The sequence below is a fragment of the Pteropus vampyrus genome, unplaced genomic scaffold, assembly GCF_000151845.1.
Source record: "Pteropus vampyrus isolate Shadow unplaced genomic scaffold, Pvam_2.0 Scaffold4, whole genome shotgun sequence".
Taxonomy (NCBI): Eukaryota; Metazoa; Chordata; class Mammalia; order Chiroptera; family Pteropodidae; genus Pteropus; species Pteropus vampyrus.
The window spans coordinates 4,011,504-4,036,428 of NW_011888785.1; the positions used below are offsets into that span (position 1 = coordinate 4,011,504).

At 35.5% G+C, this 24,925-nt stretch overlaps 2 protein-coding genes across 4 annotated transcripts in view; one reads left to right on the forward strand and one right to left on the reverse strand.

Moving 5' to 3' along the window:
* ANKMY2 (ankyrin repeat and MYND domain containing 2) overlaps positions 1-18,668 on the forward strand; it is a 32,785-nt gene extending 14,117 nt beyond the window's left edge. The window contains exons 5-10 of one of the 3 annotated variants that reach the window (XM_011362860.2): positions 5,500-5,660; positions 9,951-10,165; positions 10,929-11,064; positions 14,262-14,390; positions 15,847-15,976; positions 17,317-18,668. In XM_011362860.2, the coding sequence (XP_011361162.1) occupies positions 5,500-5,660; positions 9,951-10,165; positions 10,929-11,064; positions 14,262-14,390; positions 15,847-15,976; positions 17,317-17,501 (956 nt within the window). In that variant the 3' untranslated portion in view covers positions 17,502-18,668. The remainder of the gene's footprint in view (positions 1-5,499; positions 5,661-9,950; positions 10,166-10,928; positions 11,065-14,261; positions 14,391-15,846; positions 15,977-17,316) is intronic. The other 2 variants (XM_011362870.2, XM_023532866.1) reach the window with 2 other exon arrangements.
* Positions 18,669-20,769: 2,101 nt separating this feature from the next.
* LRRC72 (leucine rich repeat containing 72) overlaps positions 20,770-24,925 on the reverse strand; it is a 39,174-nt gene continuing 35,018 nt past the window's right edge. Inside the window, exons 7-8 of the mRNA XM_011364546.2 lie at positions 24,178-24,205; positions 20,770-23,300 (exon numbers count right to left, since the gene is read on the reverse strand). Coding sequence (XP_011362848.2) covers positions 23,129-23,300; positions 24,178-24,205 — 200 coding nt within the window. The 3' untranslated portion in view covers positions 20,770-23,128. The remainder of the gene's footprint in view (positions 23,301-24,177; positions 24,206-24,925) is intronic.

A 24,925-nucleotide genomic window follows, 5' to 3' on the forward strand; every position in this document is an offset into this window, starting at 1 on the left:
TATATTTTATTTCTTTAAGGGAAGTGATTTAACTTAATGTTTAAGAATATGACCTGTGGAGTCAATAGCCCTGGGTTTAAATTCTGGCTGTGCTACTCTATAGTAAGTTACTTAATGATTCTGACTTTTGGTTTCCTCATTATAACATGTTTACGTGGTTATTGAAAAAATTAAATGAGATAGACTTAAGGAGCTTTATATGTAGCACTAAATAAATGCCATCAATTACTGTTGTTAGTAATAATTACAACAATAATGTAATTCATAGGAAGGAGCATTAATAATAATATATAGCTGCTTTATTATCATCCTCATCAACCACAAATATTTACTGTGTGCCCAAAATTTCTTGGTGTGTTAATCTTGTTACTGGATATAATTTAGTTTAGGGGGTTTAGACGAGAGTGGGAGTGAATATTCGATCATTGGTATTTTGGCCCCACTGAATTGGCAGTTAGCAGAATCCATTGATAGAAAAGCAAAGCTATAAATATCTGACTTATTGAGAGTTCAGTAAGTGGCCTTGTGGGGACTAATAAATCATTAAACAAATACTTAATGTTCACAACCTGGATACCAAACATCACTCTAGGTGCTTTGATTATAGTGGTGAACAAGGCAGGTATTGTGAAATATACTCCAAGGGATGACTTAAAACTTCTATAGAAATAAATCAAAGAGAGGGATCTCCTATGCTGTTCCGAGGGGGTTTTGAGAGAAATTACATTTAAGTTGAGATAGAGTGAGAATTAGTCAGCTGTGGGGAATGATAACTGTATATTTTGTCAAATTTTACTATCAAATTATCTTAACTACTAGTAGCTACTGTTCGTTAAGTCAGACAGTCAGTGAGTCACTTTATGACAGCTCTGTGAGAACAAGTATTCTTATTTTAATTCATTTTCAGGAGGATTTGAGAAAGGTATGGCATTACTGTAAAGACTTCAGAGAAATATTTATCTCCCATAGTTAGGGGCTTTCCAGTTGCCCCTAACTCACCTCTCAGCTAATTAATTTTGAGGGTGTCAGTTCAGTGAGAAAGGAACACTAAACTAGTGATCTTGAGACTCATTTTAATTTGTGTCTACTGCTAATAAGTCACAAGATCATAGGCAAATCCCTTCACCTCCATGGGCCTCTGTTTCCTGATCTGTGCCATGAAGATGGAGAATAAGATAATCTGAAGTTCTATTTAAGTGCAAGTTTTCATTATGTCCATGATGTAACAAACAGAGCTCAGACAGGTTAGGTAACTCCCCAGATCACAGGGCTGAAGTTGGAGGAACCTGCTCTTTCAACCATTAATACAATGCTCTTTTCTTTTTCTTAACACAGCCATATTAATAAAAATCTAAAGTTGAAATTGACCACAATCTCATCCTAAAATAAGAGTAATGTTTTCATTGTATTTTAATTTTCATTCTCTGTTTAGACAAATTTCATAGACAGAAAATTACACCCTTTGACTTGACATTTTCTTTTCCAATATAGTTTTTTTAAAAACTCATTCTCCCTTTATTCCCCTCAAGTGGAACAGCATATATTTGTATGCGTGCGTATATGCATGTATATCATATGTGTGTATATACAGTCACACTTTTGCAAGATTTTTGTTATTTTGAAAAATATGATCATATAAATATATTCTTTGAAACTTGTTTTCTTCACTCACCAATGCGCTGTGGAAGTCCTTCCCATCTCAGCAGTTAAAAATAAATCCAGTTATTCTAACAGCTGCCTAATATACCAAGACATAGATGTACCACAGTTCACTTAGAGCTCCCCTATTGCTAGATTTTGCAGTTTTTTTGTAATCACTTCACTACAAATAATGTAATAATGATCCTTGATCTTATATTTTTACATGGTAGTGCATTAATATCTGTAATACATACTCACAGAAGAAAAATGGCTGAGACACAGGGTGTGTATTTTTAATTTTAAAGCAAGTCCAGATTGCTCTCCAAAAGGGCATAGCAATTCACATTCACATTAAGGTCCTCATCACACCTGGGTGTTTTCGCTTTCATTTTTGCCAACATGATAGTTGAGAAGATGCTATATTGTGAATTTCCTTTTTTATTATTAATGAAATTAAGGTTCTGTTCTGGTCATTTATATTTTCTCTTCTGTGGATGCCTGCTCCTATTCATTACTCATTTTCTTTAAATGGTTATGCAATTAGTTGAAGAGGTTTATGTATATTATGGATGCTAATCCTTTGTTTATCAAATGTGTCTCAAATATTTTATGCCAGTCTTGTTTTTCTTTTGACTTTATGGGAACTTCTGCCATAGAAAGTTTATTTTTAAGTGGTCCTGGCTTTCCTTTTATAGCTTCTGTGTTTCTTGTCTTGCTGAAAGAGGTCTTCTTGACTATGGGTTAAATATTCTTCTAAATGTCCTTCAGGTTAAAAAACTTTTTCTTTTGTACTTCTAACTATTTTAGAGTTCATTTCCCCCTGGATGTTTAGTTAATCTTGGTAGCATCATTTATTAAGCCACTCAACATTTTCCCACTGAATTGAAATGACACTTTTGTAGTAAGTTAAACTTTTTTATGTATTGATATTTATTTCTGGATCCAATATTCTCTTCCACAGACGTTTGTCACTTTCTATATTAATACCATATTGTTTTCATCACATTGACTTTAAAATAAAGCAAGTGTCCTCTCAGTTATCCCTCTTTGAATGCAATTCCTCCTTTCCCCAAATCCTTTTCAGTTCTTGTTGGACTTTTATTAAATGGTTATGTAATTAGTTGCCGGAATTAACATCTGTATGATTTTAAAACTTCCCATCCAGTTATCTAGTATACTTCTATGGTTTTTTGTTTTTTTGTTTTTTTAATTATTTTTGGTCCTTCAATAATATTTATTAGATTCCTTCATGTCAGACTTTCTTTTAAAATTTATTTAACTAAAATATCTTCTTTTAAAATTTATTTTGAAGTAATTGGTAGTTATTTTCCATATTGTAAAGATAAATCCTACCACTGTTTCTTCACTCTGTCATTTCTAGCTGGTTACGGGTAATAAAGAGAAAGCTATTGATTTCTTTCTTTTTTTTTTTTCTTGTCATTTTTATAAGAGTCTCCTAGGTTATATAGTTATTTAATTTTATTTTTTATTTGAATTAGCTTCAGCCTTCAAAGCAAGAAATAATAGTGATAATTGTAATCTGTTTTTTCTTGTTTTTACTTAAAATGAAAAAGGTTAATCTTGAAAAAAAGTAAAGTAATATTTTTTCCTCCTTCCAAAGGTGTAATTTTAAGAAACCCTTCATCCTGTAACAGTGGTTAGGTTATGTACAAATACTTTCATCTGCTAACAGGGCTATTTCTAACTATACTGTTGGGGGACTGATGAAAAGATATACTTACAAGCTAATTCCACATTTTCCTCTCACCCATTTATCTTCAGATCTTCCTATGTCTATTTTGATACGTTTTGGGAGCTGTTTTATACCGCCTTTCTTTTTTCAGTAGGAACATTTATCTTTTCATTGAAGCTTGATGTAGATTAGATTGTGCTTTAAGGAAGCAAGAGTTTGTCTTCATCTACTCTAGTTTCTTCATATACAGTTGTAAATTCCTACACAGTTATCTGTGTTAATTTTGATGCAGTTGTTTTCATATCCTGCTTGCAGTAGGTTTGCTTGACTGTCATTTTTCTCCCTTCTTGAAGACTACCATTTTCTAAACAGAGCACCTCAGGTTTTTAATCTGTCCAATTATTGTTTGACTTTTATATAAAATAAAGCTTATTTTATATAAAATAAAGATTAAGAGAAAAAAAAAAGAAGCTTCAGTACTTAGAAATAGTATTGAACCAAAAATATTATGATCACTACTAAAATTTACCTTCAAATCAGGGACATATTTTCTGTCATTTAATTTTTTTTCCATTTTTTTTCTTTCTATGGTTTCTATTATTTTTTACTATTACATTTTTTGTATCTGTCTTTCAGCTCTCTCATCACTTCCATTATGGTTTCTATCTCCTAATTTTTCTTTTTTGAGATATTTCATTTATTTCATCTCTAGATTACTATTTCAGTTCTTAATAAATAGTAACCAGGATCACCTCTTTCATTTTGTCTATTAACTTTTAAAATTTGACTCTTTCTTTGATCCATGAAAATATTTTTACATACTTTAATTACTCTGCTTAATTTGTTCTTGTTCGGTGTTTGTGGTTATGGTTTGGTGGTGCTTGTGATTAATCTTATCAGTACACTTCTTACTGAAGTAGCCTTCTGCTAGAGACATTGCATAGTTTTTCAAGATGCTGGATTCCCCTTCGGTACTTTGCTCTGTATCTCCTGGGCAGTCAGGTAAAGCTGACAGGGTCATGGAGCAGAGAAGGGAAGTGGCCCCATTTCTAAACCTGTGAGCCCAGGGTCAACAAACCAGTAGATATTTTGCCCTCAGCTGAGACAACAAACAGGAAGCCACTGAACTTGTTCTCCAGGTCTTCCTGGACAAGCAGAGCCCTCTGTCAGCCCCAAGTCTGGGGTCCACCCAGCCTGCAGTGCAGTCCTTCTGCACATCACCTCTTGACGGCAGGATTAAGCAGACTCTTTCAGGACTGTGCACAAGAGGGCAGGGGCCACACAGGCTGCCTAGGGCAGACCACTTTCCGGGAGCCCTGGCATCTGAGCTTCCCAGACCACTCTGCTGCTGGGCCCTCAGCCCTCATCAGGCAGCGAGGAGGAAGAAGTGTAAGTCTCTCTTATGGAGGTCCTAGAAGACCTGCCTGCAAATGTGCCCCGCAAGTTCTGCCTGCTGGCCCAAATGGCCACTTCTTTGCTCAAGAGAGGTAGCCGAGAGGGACCTGGAGAGAGGTAGGCACCAGCAACACACATGCAGACCACCAGCTCCGCCATGGGAGGTTTGGCTTTCATAGAACCATATTTATGATTAGACATGGCTCAGGGAAGAGGTACTGGATCTAAGAGAAGCCATAATGTGGATCCCAGGCTTATGGGAGCAAAAGGTTTTTCTCTAATTTATTTCACACGGAGGTCAAGCTTTTCTTAAATTCAAGAAGAGGGGTGATTAGTTTTCTAATATGAAGAATAACGATAATAAAAAAGTTCTAGAATGAATTTAAATTCTATGTAAAGAAAGCCAGATGTGGTTAGGGGATCATGACCATCACTGGTGTAGGGGTGGAAGAAGAAACATTTAAATTACAAGCAACTAAGCAACGTTTATAAAATATTTAGGATAAATTGTAAGTCGAACACTGCTCTTTTAATAATCCACATAATCTTCATACATATGCATTCTGTGTCTCTAAAAGATTATTCCTTGACTTCACAGATGTTCCCCAGAACATCTCTCTTCCTCTTCTTCCTGTGCTCTTCCTTCCTGAAAATTAAAGATGTTAATGCATGTTTACCTCACAAGAAAACAGAGCAGCATAATTAATGAAAAAATTGGAAAATGTCTTATTTTGAATAAAATAACAAATTTCTTCTTTTTCTGTTAAAAGGTCAACATGATTGTGTGACTGTAATCAACAATTTCTTTCCTCGAGAGAGACTGGATTATTACACTAAACCCCAGGGACTGGATAAAGAGCCGAAACTGCCCCCAAAGTTGGCAGGCCCACTGCACAAAATTATCACCACAACAAACCTTCATCCCGTCAAGGTAGTATAGTGTTTATTATATTTGCTTTTTATTTAAATATTCTGAGTTTAAACCTCGCTGATATAGGGTCATAATTGTCTTGAGTTGGGTTTGTAGATGCAGAGCTTACAATGGGCTCTCTTGTTCACTTGGTCCAGTGAAGGAGTGTTCTCAGTCGAAACCTAGAAGAGAGGGACGCAGACAAGAGAGAAAGAAAAGTTAGGCAAAGAGGTGGGCTTAGCCGAAGCCTAGCTTCCACTTCATCTCATAGGGAGCTCTGGACCATAAGTGTCTCCAGAGAAGCAAGGGAGCCAGGTGCTCATATGTCATTGGCTGAAGCCTGTCCCCAGAGGCAAAGGATAGCCTCCCAGCTAGTGCCAGGTCAAGTGGCTCTCTTTGGATGTAGGCAGTTCCCTGGAGAAAAAGGCACTTCTGAGCCCATAACAGCCAATACTCCAGCAGCTGGGACCTGGTGGACAGGCCTGGTAAAGCAGACTTGGGTGGGGCATCAACAGCATGCACTACAATAATTATCTTCCAAGAAATGTTCTGAAATGCAGTCATGAACACATTTTTTTTTAATGCAAGTAGCTATTTGATGCCTTTAAGTAATCCAATTCTTTCAATAATTAGTCAGCTCACAAAGATTTTCAAACTTTGCAAACCAACCTGGAAGTTCAAATGGTTTAACTGGGAAACTCCAATAATTATTCTGAATTATTTTCACTGCTATTTTCTTTGTATTTTATATACAGCCTTTTTGTTTGTTTATAAAATAATTTTTTAAAATTAATTCAAATGAACATAATTTTTTTAGTGAGACATTATAGAAAACTCCACGTGTGCTGTAATGATGCCGCTGTTTGTCAAAATTAGTGTCCATCATATGTCTTCCTAGTTATTCAGAGCTGTTTGGTGAGCAGGACAATAAGTTGGGTCAAAAATTGAGGTTTTCCCTTAATAATATTAGTTGTCATTATGTAGTGAAATAGATTTTCTTAGAGTGTATTACAAAAGGACTGTGGAGTATACTGAACACCATTAAAATAAGTGGATAGTTCTCATAAACGAACTCTTTTGATGGCTAACACTCATTTGAAGATATAAGTTCCAAACTATATATAATCTTTTTACTTTATTAATACTTACCTTTGTGTATAGTCTTTGAAGCTCAAGAAACAAACCAACAAAAAATACCTGTCATGTGGCCCTTCACCCAAATTAATTTTCTGGACCATTGATAGAGATGGCAAAGGAGCAGGTCTTTCCCATAAGACAGATGAGTAGAATCTATTCCTTTTTTATTTTTCAAAACTCAAATGTTTTACTTTACATTCTGAAAAAAATCGCTATGGGCAACACTTGTGATCCTAAGTGGTCAAAAGAGAAATTCTGCTGTGAATCACGTTTGTATTTCTAGCGGAGATTTTATGTGACTTGGAATTTAACCTTTAAGAGATATTTAGCCTTTTCTGTGTCTGGTTCTTGCCCACCCAGCACACAGGGAAAGAGAGAACTGTAAATAGTAGCTACTTCCTCTCTGTGGCTCTCTTTCTCTTAGGGGTGGGACAGGCCAGGGTTAGAAGTCAGGATTTTTCCCAAGGATACAATATTTCTAAATGTAGAGAATGTATGTGGTTTTACGAAGCCCTTGTTGTTCCCCTTCAGCCTGAGCATTATAGGATATTCTGGTTTAGATCGATTTGAAGAAGTTCTCCACATTTTCTGGTTCACCGTCTTTTGTATCTGTTTCTACCCCTTGAGACTGTAGTAATCTCAATTATTGCAGTAATCGAGTCTGTGGAGTAATTTGATGTTTACGTGGAACCTAGTCTCTCAGGGTTAAATGTCCTAAGAATTATTGTATGTCCGATTATCTTTAAAGGCATATATTTTGAATAAGTTTGATTAAGGGCATATTTATACAGGCAATACATTAAAAGGTATATAAACTGAAATAGCCTACATTGTATGTTTTTTAGAGCACTTGGTCTTAGAAGAGAGACTATTCTATGATTTCAGACCAGACCTTGCTTTTTGTAGGTATAAATAGTCTATTCACTTGAAAACCTTATTTTTTTGTCCACATTTCACATAAAAGCTGCCCAGTTGCTTTTGTGGTGGCCCATTTTCATTGCTTTACTCCTTCTCAAGCCAGCATCAGTTTTCATAGGGAGCATTATCAAAACGTAATTACCAGCCTTTCTATAAAGTTAAAAACCTTTTAAAATACGCATAGAAATGCTTCTCTATACACAATTCATCTTTTCAATGCAGTGCATCTAACACAGCTACATTTGCGTCAAGGTTAAGTGGCTACTATAGCAATAAGGATGTTTATTTTCAACAGGGACTTAGGGAATTGTGCTGATGCCCAGAATACAGAGGTTATGAAGGAATAAGCCAGAGTCACAGACAAAATGACAACAGAGTTGAGCAGGGTATCTAAGTGGTCAGGAGGCAGATGTGTGCAAGTGATCCCATTTTTGATTGTTAACATGATTTTTAAGTCTATAATTATTGATCTGGTAATTTTTTTTAAATGCAATTAAAAAATAAAAAGAATTCAAAATGTTACTGTATAAACATATTCTAAGGTAGCCACACTTTGGGAGATGTGATATATATGGCTTTTATGCCTATTGGAATGTATTCATTCCTCCTCAATAATTAAAAGTAAGGGTTTTCTTTAAAATGTATTACTATAATGCTGCAGAGATTAAAGTAAGGAAACCAGTTTACATATTATTCTTTCGTGTGTAGCTATGTAAATATTTCAGTAAGCTCATGGTAGAGCTGTGGTTACATTTCGTTTTTTCTTTGTATATATTGCTGTATATTATAAAATAAAGCCTAATGTTTTAGCAAACAACAAAAAAAAATCGTTAATCTAGGTTGTTTGAGATTTTTTTTGAAGAATTCCTACTTGTAAGTTTAAGACCTTATGCTTTGATTATAAATGTTGTATACAAAAATATTGAGCAAACAGTTTCAAAGATTGTGGTTAACACAGAAATATAAACTGGTAATTAATGAGTCTTCTCTGCCACAAGTTAATTTTTGATATATGTTATGGTAGGGAAAGTTGTCAGCAAACTGACCAACAGGGATTCTAATGGTACTTATTTCATGAACTCTAACAATTTATTATTGAGTGCTATATTTTAAGTAGAATTTAAGTAGGTTATGTATAAATCTAGTAGTGTCAAAAATAAGTTAAAAATCATATTTTAGTTTCACAAGAACACTTTATATTAAATTTCCAAGTAGGAGGGTAGGCCCTGGGTTTTACTTAACAAATTATCTCTCTTCATGTCTAAAGAAAAGGATCTAATTCATGAAATCTGCTACCTGTTCTTCCCTAACATTTAATTACCCAGGACAGTTATTTAGCTGTGACACGTAGGTTAAAAATACTGACTGACTTTCTGCTCTGTGCATACAATCCTGCCCATGTTACACATGTTTACATTACTGTTCTGTCACTAGGAATTTTTACAACTACCCAATGCAAACTTACTGCAGGTAATCTACCCAATAACAAAGCCAAAAAAAAAAAAAGATACTCCTCAGTACACTAAATTTGAGCTTAATTCGTGCATATATGGGAACTATGGGACTTATAATACATCAGATTTAATAACTCTCTAATATTCCTCAATTTAAAGCTATTTTTGCTTTCCTCTTTGACCTGTTCTCATTGCTATAGATGATTTGAAGATATAAGGAAAATTTCCACAGAGAAATGTAATTAATCAGAAAATAATACACCTTTTATTTTTAGACTGCCTTCTGTAAAATTCTCATTTTCTTGTAATTAATACAAATTAAAGAGTATGCCCCAGCTTCTTATATTCTTCCTTAATGCCTTTTCTTAAAAAATTTTCTAGCCATGAAATTCTAAAGCTCAGTAATGTTAACTAATTAGCATTACTTTGCTTGTTAATTTGATTCTATATAGAAAGGGTGTGCAAATTATGCCATCTTTCTCTTAGTAAAAGTGCTTTTATCAGAGACGATAAAGCCGTGACTCCAAGTAGCATGCTAATGCCGTGGTTTAGCTAGATGGCAGATCATATGATAACTTTGACAAAGAGTTCAAGAGATTCTAGAATATCAAGATCTTTTTCTATATTGGTTTTATAACTTTGATCAGTGGTAATTTGCATTCTGACTTGAATTAACATAGTAAACATATGACTGTAGGAAAGACTTTATTTGGTAATCTTTTGAAAGCCACTAAAATTGACTCCCTAATTTTTACATGGAAAAGTCCCACAGGATTTCTAAGCTCACTAGAATTTCTTCTAGATCGTGATGCTTATAAATGAGAATCCTCTGCTGGCAGAAGAAGCAGCTCTGAATAAATGTTACAAGGTGATGGATTTGATTTGTGAGAAATGTATGAAGCAAAGAGACATGAATGAAGTATTGGCTATGAAAATGCATTACATCAGCTGTATCCTTCAGAAATGTATTAACTTCTTAAAAGACGGAGAGAATAAACTGGACACTCTGATCAAAAGGTACTGTTTTTACCATGTCATATATAAAATATACTCATATGGATGATGTTTTATTATATGAAGCCTTGTGATAGATTTAAAGCTTAAGCATTTTAGCAGCAGTTGTTATCATTGGAATTACATTTAGTCTGCAAGAAACAGGGACAATTTTTTACTTAGACTGAGGGATTATTCCATTCTGTGCTCTTTACAACAGTACTTTTGTTATCTCAATTACAAGTGAGGAATCTAAGGTTGAGAGAGGTTAAATAGTATTCATAAGATCATATAACTAGAAGGTAGCCCAACTCCAGATGTGAAGATAGGTATGTGATGCCATTGGTTGCTGCTCTGGACCCATAATGACACTGTGTATTTCCATTACTCTACGTGGGAGAGCTGTTTTACCTGTTTTCTGACCATCAGGGATTGAATTATCTTATAGATTTACTGAGAAAAGCGAACTAAAGCAGAAGGGCATGGTGTGATGAGAATATTCATTCTTTGTACAGATAACTGACAGGGTAATAAGTAACTGGCTAGTCTGCTAACAGTGTTTAGTGTGTTTTATGGCAGGGGTTACTTTTATAAATACCTCACCAGGCCCCTAAACCTGATAAAGCCTAGCCTAGTGTGGAGCTTGAATTGAGTCTATCATGGTGATTTGAAGAGACACTGAAAATCATAAGTAGCAAAGAAGAAAACTGCCAAAACTTCATAGGTTCAGCTGGGAGGAAATGCTTAGTGATTCAACTCCAATTACTTTTTAAAAAATATCTTTCAGCTTGTTAAAAGGCCGACCTTCTGATGGCTTTCCGATATATCAAGAAAAGATCATTAGAGAAAGTATCAGAAAATTTCCTTACTGTGAAGCTACACTCCTCCAGCAGCTGGTGCGAAGCATTGCTCCTGTTGAAATTGTAAGACTCTTAATAAATAACTAAGTTAACTCTATCAGTAAGACATAATTACTTTTGTACAATTAAAGGCAAGTTTCCTTTAGTATTAAGTAATTATTTAATAAACCAATAATTATTTACTTTAGAAAATTTTCAGGAATAAACATGGAGATAGGTCTGCCCCTTAACCCTGTTTCTGTTTATCCATTTCCATTCTCTGATCCTTTTCTCCCATTTATGTAGCTCGTGGTTTAATAAACAGTATTTCCCTTTGTTGGAATATAGATAGTTACAGTGAAAACTTACATTTTAAATAACTATTGGAAACCTGTAAAGATGGATACACATCTGCTATGTAATGCAGACACACACATATTCACTTGTAGTTTGTGAAAAAACAGTTCAAAGTCCCACACTAGATGAAAGCACAAATTGATTGTCTAGGTTGATGATTTCCGGTCAGGGTAGGTGTGAAGTAATGAGAAGGCTCGTTGTATGTCTGATAAACAATCTCAAAGCATGTCCCAGCTTCTTATATTCTTCCTTAATGCCTCTTCTTAAAAGATTTTCCTTCTCTAAGAAAAAAATATCTATTTATACTTTATAGCTATGGGAAGTAAATTTTAACTTTATTATCTGTTCTTTAAATTTCTTTTTGCCTTTTTGTCATTTATTTATTTAAGTAGTATTTCATAAGACACTCTCCTTTCACTATTTTGAATAGATTTCTGTTCACCTTCTCTACACCAGTCATGCTTTTATACATTTCAATCAAATCCTTTATCAGCTTTTATCTATTAGGCAAGAAATTGATTCTGACACTAGTCCCATCCATGGCTTCTTCCCTTCCTCTGGCAATGTCGTTTCTTCTCTGTCTTCTCTAGGCTGTTATATCCTTGTCAGTGGGAAAAATCAAAACTAGAAATGGGTTCCACATGCTCCTTTATACATTAAGACTTCACTTATTCAGAACCATGACATAAGAAAGACCCGAGCAGACAGTGATCTCATGAAGTTCATGCATTGATCTCTATATGGAAGCTCTCCATGATTTTCCATAGAGATGCTTTACCCTTTTTAATATACTTGACTATTTGGTGGTTAAGCTTTTGGAAGATTAAAGTTAGCAAATTATGAGAGTAGTTTATCAATTATGAATGTGTTTTGGCTGTACATATCAAACTTCAGCCAACCAGGAATTAAATAAATATGAGTTTGTTTATTTACTTATACTCAGAACCCCAAGGTAGGCAGACCAGATCTGGCACAGTGGCTCAAAAATAGATTGGGGACCCAAACATTTTCCACTCAATATTCTTTAGCCATATAGATTATCACACTTATGCTTTTGACCTCATGCTTGCAAATCATCTGATGCTCTTCCTCCAAGCTCACATTCCTATCCCTGGCAGGCAAGAAAGGGAAAGGAGTTTCTAGCTGAAAAACATAAGCTGTCTGAGAAACCCACTGCCTGTGCCACATGACCACTCTTAGCTGCACAAGCATCTGAGGAAATGAGTATTTTTGGTTGGTCTAAACACTGCTGCACTGAACAGAATTCTATTAGTAAGGAAGTTGGGGGAATGGCTATCAGAGAAACAACTAGCAGTGGCTGCTATGGGGTATTTCCAGCCCTAACAAGTGGTAGTTGACATTCTGCCTTCAAGCGGGGAAACAAAAACTAAAAGTAGCAGCCCAGAGTACTGAAAAAAGAGTCAAGGCAGGTCAGTGTAGGGGGGCAACAATTCGTGATCTCAGCCCTATATCATTGAATAATGTAGTTAGAATTTATGGAGTATAATGATAGTTTATCCTAGTGATCTGAGTCATTGAGAAAAGGTTTATTAATAAAGATAAGATAGTATTTAATGCATTTTAGAAAAATTTCTCTCTTTAAAAATGTTTTTTCTTTAAGACATATATTCTGCTCTCTGGAAAACTTTACCTGGAATGCTCGTGGTTGTGAGTGTCCCAGATAGCCTTTCATGGTGGGACGTAAGGACCTAAACAGATTGTTATTTAAGAGAGTAGATGACAAGATTTTATATAGCAAGAAAGAGTGCTTGTCATCAAGTAGTGGCAAGAAAGGTTCCTTGTGGTTACTCAGCTGTGCCATCAATTTTTTTCTGAAGCAGTAGTTCACATTAACAGCCATGCTTCTAGCAAAATATCTTTTAGTTTTTATACTGTCTTCAGTTACATCTGTGAGAATGTTACTGTGTCCAGACTCCCACAAAAGTCCTATTTTGGGGAGGATTTTGAACTTGTCTCAGTCACTTTTGTGAAAAAAAAAATATTTGAACATAAAAATGTAATTGTAAATCTGTTGAGTATATTATACTCTCTTGATTATATCATACTCTTGATTTGTAGACTAGGCTGTTGTCTAATCCTGTACTCTACTCTAAAGGCAAAAAGATTATACAGATTAATAAGTGTTTAGTGTAGCATCAAGTACCAGTAATTCCCCAAGTTTTGGTATGTTTCAGAATTATCTGTGATAATGCAGGTACATCGACCACATCCTTAGAGGTTCTAATTTAGAAAGTATGGGATGGCGGGATTGATGTGAACTTTTAACAAATTCTCTGAGGCACACCATCATTTGAGCACAACCGCCATAGACCTGCATTCCTGGTGAAGTTATTAACTTAAATATCTGGTTTCTGAGGTTTCGTTTCATCTATTTTTTTTTCCCTTACCATTTTACTATCTTTATTCCAAAAGAGAATTCTTAGCACTTTAAAGGAAAGGAAATCCAGTCATTATTTGTTTTCAGGAGGAGCGTGAAAATTTCAAAATAAGTGCTACTTTTAAAATACTTCTTAAATCTTTCAAATATTTCGTTTGACTATTTTGAGTAGACAGAACAATGTAAAACAATGTTCTAAGAAAATTCCACTTCATTGTCCTATAACTGAAATCTTTGTGGGTTTATTGAATAATCTTAATTGAAAATACGTTTTTTCTAAAATAGGGCCAGTTTTTTCTCTTTCAGTATTTGGAGCAACGACTTACCTCCCACATACTCTGTGTAGAAAAAGGTATACTCAAAAGGGTATTTATCATTTTGTCGTAGGTAAAGTCTGTGTGATCTCAGGTCTTAATGATTTTGTCTCTTGCTTGTCTGCTTCTAGGCAGCATTGTTCATAGAGTGTCATGTCAGTATTTCTATGGTAATTTCAGAGTGTTTTTTCTCCTCTTTAATCCCACTCTAGGGTTCTGATCCTACTGCATTCTCTGTACTTACCCAAGCCATTACTGGTCAGGTGGGTTTTATGGATGTTGAATTTTGCACCACCTGCAGAGAAAAAGGAGCAAGTAAAAGATGCTCAGTATGCAAAATGGTAAGAAAGCAGCTCTTTGAAGTTCATAGACATCGAGTTTAGATTTCATCCAGTTTATAATCCAGTTATAATATTCCTTAAATATAATGGTTGACATTAGTTTTCTAATAAATTCTAATACATTAGATATAAAATGTTATATCTCATACGTAAAAGTAATTTGGAAGAGAACTATAGGATCAATGTAGTTCTGTGCCCTATCTTGTGCCAAACACCCAGGCTGCCTCAACATCTATGCTGACCACCCCAAAGAAAGAAAGGATATGAATAAATGAATGCCTATGGGAAAACAAGAGAAAGATTATCCATTAGGGATGGAGGCTGATCCAGATAGGAGAACCTAGCATTGGACAGTTCATAAATATACACTTGTAAATCCTCTGACCTTGACTTTAACTACAATCTCTTCTTCTTCCTTGTAGAACTATAACTCCCTTCTGACTCTCACCAACCTTTAAGCTCTGGACTACACTACCCACTTCTGCCAGAATTATCTTTGTAAAGAGCATATTGCTGCATATAAAAACACTCCATAATTAAGTTTTTACAGCAACAGTCATTATTTCTCCCACATTTGTGGTTGGCTGGGCTCAGCCAGAGCACTTTGTTCTGTGTGTCTCTCATCCTCCTTCAACCAGCGGGCCTGGCTAAGCATGTCCTCATGGTGATGGCAGAAGTATCAGTGAGCAAGAACACATGAGGACTCCTGAAATTGCCATGCTGTCTCTTTCCTTTGGCCAAATTTAAAGTTAATTCTCCTCCCCTTCAGTGAAAAGAATTTTGTGATAACGCGAGAAAGTATATGGATGCAGGGAAGAGTGAAGAATTGGGGCCAGTGATACGGTCTGTGACACCATCCCTGTATAAGGGCTAGCACAATGCCTGGCATATAATCTTGCAAAAATCTAACCTCCATTTACAAAAACTGGTTGCTATCCTTTAATATATCATTCATTTTGCTATTCCTGAAGTTTTGTACAAGATATTCCCTGCACTTGGAGTGCTTCTTATCCATCTCTTTGTCTACTGACTTCTCCAGCTAGAGTGAGTCACTGCTTCCTCTGTGCTCCCATTGCTGTTACATCCTGTACTGGGACATAAATTATATCATTAGGTGTCTGCCTCCCTACATGCTGCCCCATCCTGCTCTATCTCAACCCTAGCTTCCTCTGGGATAACAATGGTACCTTCTTTGTCATTGTACGGTACCCATTCTTGCAAATAGTAGATTCTTAGATAAATCATTTGTTAGAATCTTTGATAGACCATTTGTTATATACCCATTATTGTAATAAAGTGTAAGCTAAAAATTACAAATGTAAATCAATAGACATACACACATCATGGTTTTTAAATATGGAAAACAACATTTTTACAGCGTAGTTCTTGGTTTAATGTCATAATTGGAAAGTCCTGGAATCACAGCTGTTGAAAATAAACCTACAATTGTTTTCAGGTAATATATTGTGATCAAACCTGCCAGAAAACACACTGGTTTGCACATAAGAAAATGTGTAAGAATCTCAAGGACATTTATGAGAAACAACAGTTGGAGGCTGCCAAAGAAAAGAGTGAAAAGGAGAATAGTACGTATATAAAAACCGAGCTCATTATGCTTCCTAGTGGGGGGAGGAAGATAGGTGATACTAACACAGGGCATTCAGGAACTGAGTCTTCTCTGGGGACCAAGGAAGCTTGGGGGTGACCAACATAAGGATCACACTAAAAATGTCGCTATTTTGAATCTTTGGGATAATGTGTAGAATGTGGTCAGCCTAGATGTCACTGGAAAGCAAAAGACATAAAAGTCTGAGGAATGTAGTTTATTCCACATTCTGCTTTCTGACTCCTGAGACTGCTCTGCAGCAGTGGGACCTTCAGTGAATATTTACTCATATTCTACTCATAAAAGATTTTAAAATCTCTGAATTGCAGGAATAATTAACTGTCCCCTCATGGCTACCTAAAGAAATTAGGGTTGGAAGCTTTTAAATTTCTTAATTATAAAACTGCAGGTGAAATTACAGAGCATATTTATGAATTACAAATTAAATTGCAGATCTGTGAATGCACAGATTAAATTTCTACAAGTGTCAGGGCAGTCAGTTCCATAGTATTTTTCTTCTCCCTTCTTCATGAAATATATAACTCATTTTCATCAGAAACAGTGAGTCGCTTCAGCAATGATTCGCATATTGGAGATGGAAAATGTTGCACAGGTAACTTTGATACTGAGCACTTCCACTTTCACCCCTCAAGGGACCGTGTCCCCTTTACCACTTAGTTGAGAAACACTATTAGTGGGATTGAATGACTTGTACAAAATTAAATTTAATTTGTATAAATAAATGACTGCTATGCTTTCCCCTTTTTTGGGGGCAAAATTTGTGTCCTGTGTGTTGAGCAGTGAATAACAGCTCGTCATGTTCTAAACAAGCCATGTGAGAGAATAGGGCTGCTGGTGAAGTGGGAACTCCCAGCTGGTAGCCATCGGCACGCGCCGTATGCTATTCTAAGTGTTACAGACACCTTTATTTGCCACAAACATAGGATAGGCTTTATTATCCCCCACTTTGTAGGTAAAAAAGACAACTTCGTACAGGCAGTTATCTACCCACAGACATCAAGCTAATTCATGGCAAAGCTGCATTCGAATGGTGATTTTGTCAGATCCCCGACAATGGCTTTGGAGCCAGAGACCTGAATCCACATGCCAGTCTGTTGCTTTACAAGCTAGGAAGCTTTGAGCAAGTTACCAAATGTCTCTCTTCTCAGTTTCCCCATTTGTAAAATACTGATAATGATAATAGAGATAATAATTTATCTCATTGGTTGTTAGGAGGATTAAATAATTTAATACATGTAAAGAACTTGGCAGAGTATCTGGCACATAAGAACAAATGACTTTTTTTTCTTCTTTTGTCAGATGGCAAACTTGATGTCAATTCTAATTGTGTTAATGAAGAGCAGTCAGAGGCTGAAACAAAAATCTCCCAAGAAGATTGTGGTCCTAAGGATTCAGTGGAAGGGGAAAAAGAGTCTCTTCAGTCTGATGCTGGGTCGGAGTGCTCACAGGATGCTACTGCAGGCTTGCAGGTATCGGAGGAGTGAAGGACAGAGCCAGTGCCAGCATGGATGCTGCTCACCTTGGCAGATAGCTGGAAAACTCCTGTGACTGTGTCCCTATTGCCTTGTGACACCTGCATGGCGCCGTGGCAGGATTTCATAGAATAGAGCTTTCCAGCAAAGTTCTGTCTACTGTGCCCTAATTTTCTACTGGTTTCTGTTCTATAATTGGACAGATAGTCCTAGGGAAAAAAAAAATTTTTTTTTTCAAAATATAGGAGAAACATTTCTATTTCCCTTCTGAGGCCAGCTTTCCAGCAATTGTTCTCAAAGGCAAATAAATCCCCTTAAAGAAGAAATACAGGCTCTAGGGAACAAAGGGGAAAGCAGAACAGGTGCAGGACAGAGAAGAGTTTTAGGAAAGAAAACTCATAGCCACAGATATAGGTAGTTAAAAGAACCATAACTTATATGTGAATAAACTGCATGTAAATAGCATTTACAGTAGTGAAGTTCTGCTTATTAGGATGTAACAAAATGAAGAAAGGCTATTTGTTAAAAGAACTATGTCATAGTTCAGCTAATTATAGTTTTCTATAGAAATTATCTTGAGCAATCTGATCTTTATGTAGTTCCCGCAGTGATGTTTCATCTATAGTATTTGTACCTTTAGAAATGTCAAATTTCTGGCATTGCCAGAGTTATCTCAGCATGTACATTAAAAAAATGTATCATAAAATTTTTGATTAAATAATGGCTAAATATACTGTTTCCACAATTATCATAAAACTAATTCATGTGCCATATTTCACTTGAAAGGCTGAATTTTATCTTCCTGTAAGCTTTTCCTACGACCCTTCCTGTCCAGAAACTGATTTATAACTGTCATTTATAGAATGTTCTGGCATCAGTCTTTCGAGTGTGCAGTATTTAAACAGAGCTAGAATGTGATAGCTGAAGATAGTGCTGTGTTTCATAGTTTCTGTTGATTGTAAAATAAATTGTGCCTATTAATATAACCAACTCACATCTCGTTTCATAGTTTGTTGCTGTCAGGGGCTGGCAAATATTAGAGAAGTGTTAGAGAACTCAACAAATATGAAACTTAGCAAATATTGGAGAACAGAATAAACATTATTTTAATATGTGTAATTGCAAATCAATATGACAAGAATTCTTACCTCACTTCACTGATTAAATTCTTCTATCTTGCTGGTTCTCTTTTTCTTTACACTCAGTTTCTTTTCTCCCAGCCCCAAACTTTACATATATCTCCTGCACACCCTATACCATTATGCTTATGGAAAGCCTCATGAGAGTAAGTTCAGATTTAAGGGATGTAACTGGTTATGAATTCAGTGGGCAGATTGTGTCTGAACTTGTCAGTCATGACAAGCCACCCTTCATTCTTCAAGGTATTTCATTTACACACAGATACACATTTATCTTTGGATAGTAAAATAATCCTCCCAGGCTGTCCTTGCCTACAAATATGTTTTTTTACCTGAGTTCCCTGATTTTTAATGGTTTTTTTTTTTTTTTTTTTGGTGTGTGTTTGCGTGGACATCATTCTGTGTTATCATTATGTTCCCTATCTTTGGATACCATGGAGAATTACAAAAAAAAAAGCAGAAGGAAATAGGAAAATCAAGAGATGTGGCAGAGGTAATTTTCCGTTTCATTGAAATGAATGTCGATGTGAATCAGAACTCGCTAACAGCTATAACTGACATAAGTAGGAACTTTTACAGTGTCCAAAGAGAACTACAGGTATAAACCATGTCAATATCAAAAAAAAAAAAAAAAAAATTTCCACAAATGTATTTAAGGGAAGAGGTGACCATAAAATAGGATTTAAGAGAAAATGAGGTTGGTTCTGATTATAGTTCCTTTGTCATAAATAACCTAAAACAGATGTTTCCATAATGTTACCATCAAAACAGGTAGTCATCTCAATTATTTTTTTTTTTACCATGTTGGAATTATTTTCACAATGCCATTAAGAAATTTTTCTCAAACAAAAATAGGACCTACAGGGTTATAATAGTCTTCCTATTCCAATACATTGTATACGATTAAAGCATCATTTGCATAGACAAAAAGCAATATCTTAATTTAGTAGAAAGCAAATTATTTCTTCCTTATAAGAATTTCTTCAGTAGATATACAGGAAGTATTTTTTTACCCCCAAAAGATAGCTCTAACTTAGTTTCTATTTCTTTTAAAGACAAAGTTCTAGTTTTATAAATGAAGGCATCTTTTTAAATGGTGATCATAACTTAGCTAGAATATTTAAGATAAGTACATAATTGGCCACTTCAGGGCAATATTGCTAGTTAATTGATAAATTCATATAAAACTACTTAATCCTAGGATGATTTCAAATGGATACAATTTAAATGTGAAAATTTAAATCCCAGAAACCATGAGAGAATGCTTAATGATTTTGGTATGAAGGAGGCCTTCCTCAATATGATAGTAACCCCATAAATCACAAAAAGAAACAAATTCAGCTACATTTTAAAAATCATGCATACACTTCTCTTTCTGGAAAGATGAAATAGATATTCTTTTCCCTATTCCTCTGCCTAAGTAAAACTAAAATCCCTAGATGTTACATATAAAACAAACAAAGACAGACCTGCTGGGTCTGTCTACTAAATGACACTTGGTTTGTTCTCTGGGTTTTCTCTTTGCCTCCTATATCTTAGTCTTGGAGCTGAAGAAGCCAGCCACATGGAAACACCAACAGCTACAGACAAAAATAAGCCCCAACAAACAAACGCCTGCCAGTCTGCTGTCCTGTCCTATGATTTTCGGACTCAAGACTGAAACATCAACACATGCCTGAACTTCTAGTCTGCCTTGGCCTGCGCTACAATTTTTGGACTTGCCAGCCCCCACAGTGGCATGAGCCAATTCCTTCAAAAAAATATTGCTCTCACTCTATGCATATATCCAGTTAATTCTGTTTCTCTGAAGACCAGGTGACCTAGTTTGGGCTGCAATAACATATTACCATAGACTAAGGTGGTTTATACAACAAACTTATTTCTCACAGTCCTGGAGGTTGGAGGTCTGAGATGGAGGTGCCAGCATTGTCGAGTTCTTGGTGAGTGCCCTCTTTCTGTGTCCTCACACGGCAAACAGAGGGTAAGTTTGCTCTTTAATTTCTTATCAGAGCACTAATCCCATTCATGACAGCTTCACCCTCACAACCCAGTTACCTTCCAAAGGCCTTACCTGCAAGTACCATCTCACTGGGGATTAAATTGCAACATGTAAACTTTGTAGGGACACAAACATTCAGTCTGATACCAGATATAGTCCTTACGAGCACAACTGCTCTTGGGTTAAGAATAACAGTATTAGCTAACATGTATTAAGCATTTACTTTGAGAAAGCCTATCTACCTAACACTTCACATATATTACCTAACTTAATCCTTGAGGCTCCGTGAGGTAACCACAATAATTATTATAAATAATAGGAAATTAAAGCCTAGAGAAAAGTAAATTGTTCAAGTAACAACTAGTAAGTGGAAGAGCTGAGCTAGGTCTGTCTGATTCCAGAGCCCCAGCTTGTAGCCACTACCCTCTGAGATCTATATATCGGTGTTTTCTGTTTCCTAGTCATGAGATATCCTTTGGATCGTGGAATAAATATGCTTTCACTTGAGCCAGCTTGAATGGGTCTCTGTTGTTTAAAACAACTTAATTAAAAGCACCCTCTCAAATGTGTGTTCTATTTTGGTAGAGTTTGGGGTTACTTAAGTAAGGATAATGTCTTCTCTATTTTGTATTTCTCCCCAAATGGTGTTTTCCAGTCACAGCCACTTAGTAGCCCTTCATTATTGAATAAAAACATTCAGTATTGAGTACATTTTTAAAGCATTTTTTTCTTCATACAAATGAAATATTTCCATTAGTTCTCTAAAACGGAGGTTAAGTAAAATTTTCTAGCCCTATTTTTATAACGAATAGATTATTCATCCTTTTCAGTGATTATAGGCTTAAAAATACCAGATTATGCATTTTTTGATTACTCTTTTAGTGGTTAACCTGGAGATTACAATACCTAATTCTGAACTAATTTTAATCTAATTAAAAATTAATACTTCTCATGCAACTCATGGGCCAGCTTAAACTTGATCCCAAATACACCATTTCTATCATGAAGTGGATTGTTGCCACGCCCACCCAACATTATTGCTTGCTGGATCTGATATAGTCGGGTCATGATGTGTAGCTTTGATGTATCTGTTACTTAATGATCAATGGTCAGACTCTCAGTTCTAGAATGGATGCAGTAGCATGCCAAGAACTGCTAATTGAACATGATGAGTTTTCTGCTGCGGATGGTGTGGCCTTATTCAAGAACCCTTGAAGACTGGGCTATGACTCTCCTCTCAGAGCTTGTCAGAGACTTCACAAGGCATCCTTACATACAACAAATACTTCTAGCACAATGGATTATGCTGGGTTATTGTGTTACTTTCTATTACTGACTGTGTAACCAGTTACCCCAAAATTTATCAGCTTGAAGCATCAATAAGCGTTATCTCATAGTTTTTGCAGGCCAGAAATAAAGGAGCAGCTTAACTGGGTGGTTCTGGCTTGGGCTTTCTCAGGAGGGTGCCATGAAGCTTTCAGCCAGTACTACAGTCATCTGAAGCTTTAAATGGGTCTGGAGGATGTGCTTGCAACTCAAATGGTTGTTGGCAGAAGGCCTCAGTTCCTCACTGGCTTTCGGAGGGAGGCCTCTTGTTCTTCACCACATGCACCTCTCCAGAGGACTGCTCAAGTTCTGCATGATATGGCAGCTGGCTTCCTGCAGAATAGTGATCCAGGCGAAAGAGCAAGAGAGCATTTCAATTCTTTATATGACAATCTTGGAAGGCACACGTCATCACTTTTGCCATGATATCAGCCACTCACCCACATCAATGCCAAACTCTTTTTTCTTACTCTCAGCTGCAACCTTCTGCCAGGGACCATATCTGCATTTCAGACTCTGGCTATGCACAGAATCATAAGTGCCCACAGGTAAAAGGAGATTACAGATTCTCAGTGACATTTCATCTCTTGCCTGATTTGATTTCAGCTCCACTTTTACAGTGTCTGTGTTATAGTGTGATGGTTCTAAGCACCATCAGATAGGGGAGTATTATATGGCAATGAGAACAACAGATTACTGCTACTAACAACAACGTGGGTGAATTTCACAATGTTGAGTAAAAGAAGCCAAAAAAATCATTTAACCTATGATTCCATTAATAGGCCTTTTAAAAACAGACACGATTAATGTATGGTTTTAAAATCAGAACATGAGCTACTTTTGAAGGGTGAGTAGTAATGAGTAATAGGAATGGTGACGAGAATGAGGATGCTTTTGGAGTGCTGGTGATATTTTGTTTCTTGATGAAGGATGCCAGTTGCATGACTGTTCATTGTTTGAAAATTTGACCTGAGCACTTATGATTTGTGTACATTTCTATATACATATTTTACTTCAACAAAAACTTAACATAAACTATAGGAACTATTTTTCATTATCGATGTTTCTGTTTATATTTATATTGTTCCAAATAACATTAAATACGTAATCTGCTTAATCACAGAGAAGTTTAATATACAGCTGAAACCCACTAGGATTTCTAGAAATACCAGGGGTTATCTTATTGTAACTGTGAGCATTTGAGCAGGTTCCGTGTCTTTTTTATCTTCTTCGAGGTATTTTTCCTCTTGTGTTGGAACTGTGTCCCAGTTCAGAAAGGTAATAGCCATTACTGATCTCTTCATGGACCTTACGAAAACAGCATCTTCTGGATCATCAAACACAGTTCTGCAAAAATGGCAATTATGTCAGAAAAAAAATTAGACCAAAGTTAATTTTTAATTTAAATGAATCAATGCCATCTTCTATGTTATTTGTAGTAGTCTAGTACCACTAACAAGTAACTTTTGAGCTCTACCAACAAATGGCTTTCAGGATAAGTAACTATTTTTATTGTATATATTGTTTATTTCAATAAGAGAGTTTTCGACCATATTCAGGATCAGCTATTACAGTTTAGGTCTCACACATTCGTGTATTCATGTTTTAAACCAGTGTTAAATGTTAAAATTTTTATAGATATCATGCATTTTAGTATCATATACATTTTATTGGAAAGTTATTATTTTCTACATTATACATGTTTTATTAATGTGCTTGGAATAATGTTTTTCAAAACTGAATCCAAAGAAAAAATTCCTAAGTGCAAAATTTAAATAGAAAAATGGTTTTTAAATTCATCAATATTCATAAATTCGAAATGTTTTTCATAGTTTAATGAAGGATTTGATTTGAAAGTGAAAATTCCAGTGAATATAAAATGTTAATAATTGCTTTCACTGGGTATATTTAGGGGAACAGTAAACAAGGAAAGCAAAGATCCTCATTTGCAATAGCTAATCATTCTTAAGTTTCTTTTATGTATCAAATCACACTTTCATTTATTTTAGGTTATAATAATATTAAAAACCTAGATAACTCTAATATGAATTCATAGCCTAAACTCATTTATCACAGAAAGATATAGCAATTTTTCATATCTATTGAAGAGTTAGTCATTTTTTAACTCATTAAAATCTATTTTGGGAAATGGGAATGATTTAGGGTATCAACACCATTATGAAATAAATCTGATAATAAAAGTAATATTTAAAAAATCACTTACTTGTCTACATTATTCGCAAATGCAAAATCTAAAAAAAATACATTTCTAAATTAGTACTTTTCAAATGTTTATTCAGCTTTTTAAAACAATGGAACAATACCATAGAGGAAAGGTCTAGAGCATAGCTCTCTGGTTTTCCAATAAGCAGTTAGAGGAATAGTTCAATCCATCACAAAAGCCTTGATACTTAACCCCAAATTGAAATTTCTCTTATAGTGCCTTAGGTTTGTCTTAGGATTTAAGGCCAATTCTTTAATACAATATACATCTCAAAACTCAGAACAGAATGCTTAATCAATTTAGTTACCAGGAGAATCCAAGTGGGAATTTTTATAATTAAGATATTCTCATGTACAGAAACTGATCCTGTTTTTTCAGAAAAGCACATGTATTTATAAATGGAATATAGGCCAAATGGGGAGAAATATTTAGAGCAGTTTAAACCATTTGGATTCTTGGCATTAACTTCAAAAAATCGGAAAAACAAATCCTAGATCACAAGAATCTATATCTTCCCTAGCTTTGAAACTCAAAGGCTAGTTCTCAAAGCTTGGATTTCTTATAGTATCTTCCAGAGACAGTCATTTCTTTGTTTATTCCTCTCCAGAAGGCCTAGTGCCAAGCTAGAGATGGAATGTACCAGCACCTGTTGGGCCACCAAAGCCCACATGTGAGTTCTTGCCAGTCCACAAGCAGCGGGGAGCACACAGCCTCTGCCTAAATTGAAGAATTATGGCATCTTTCCCGT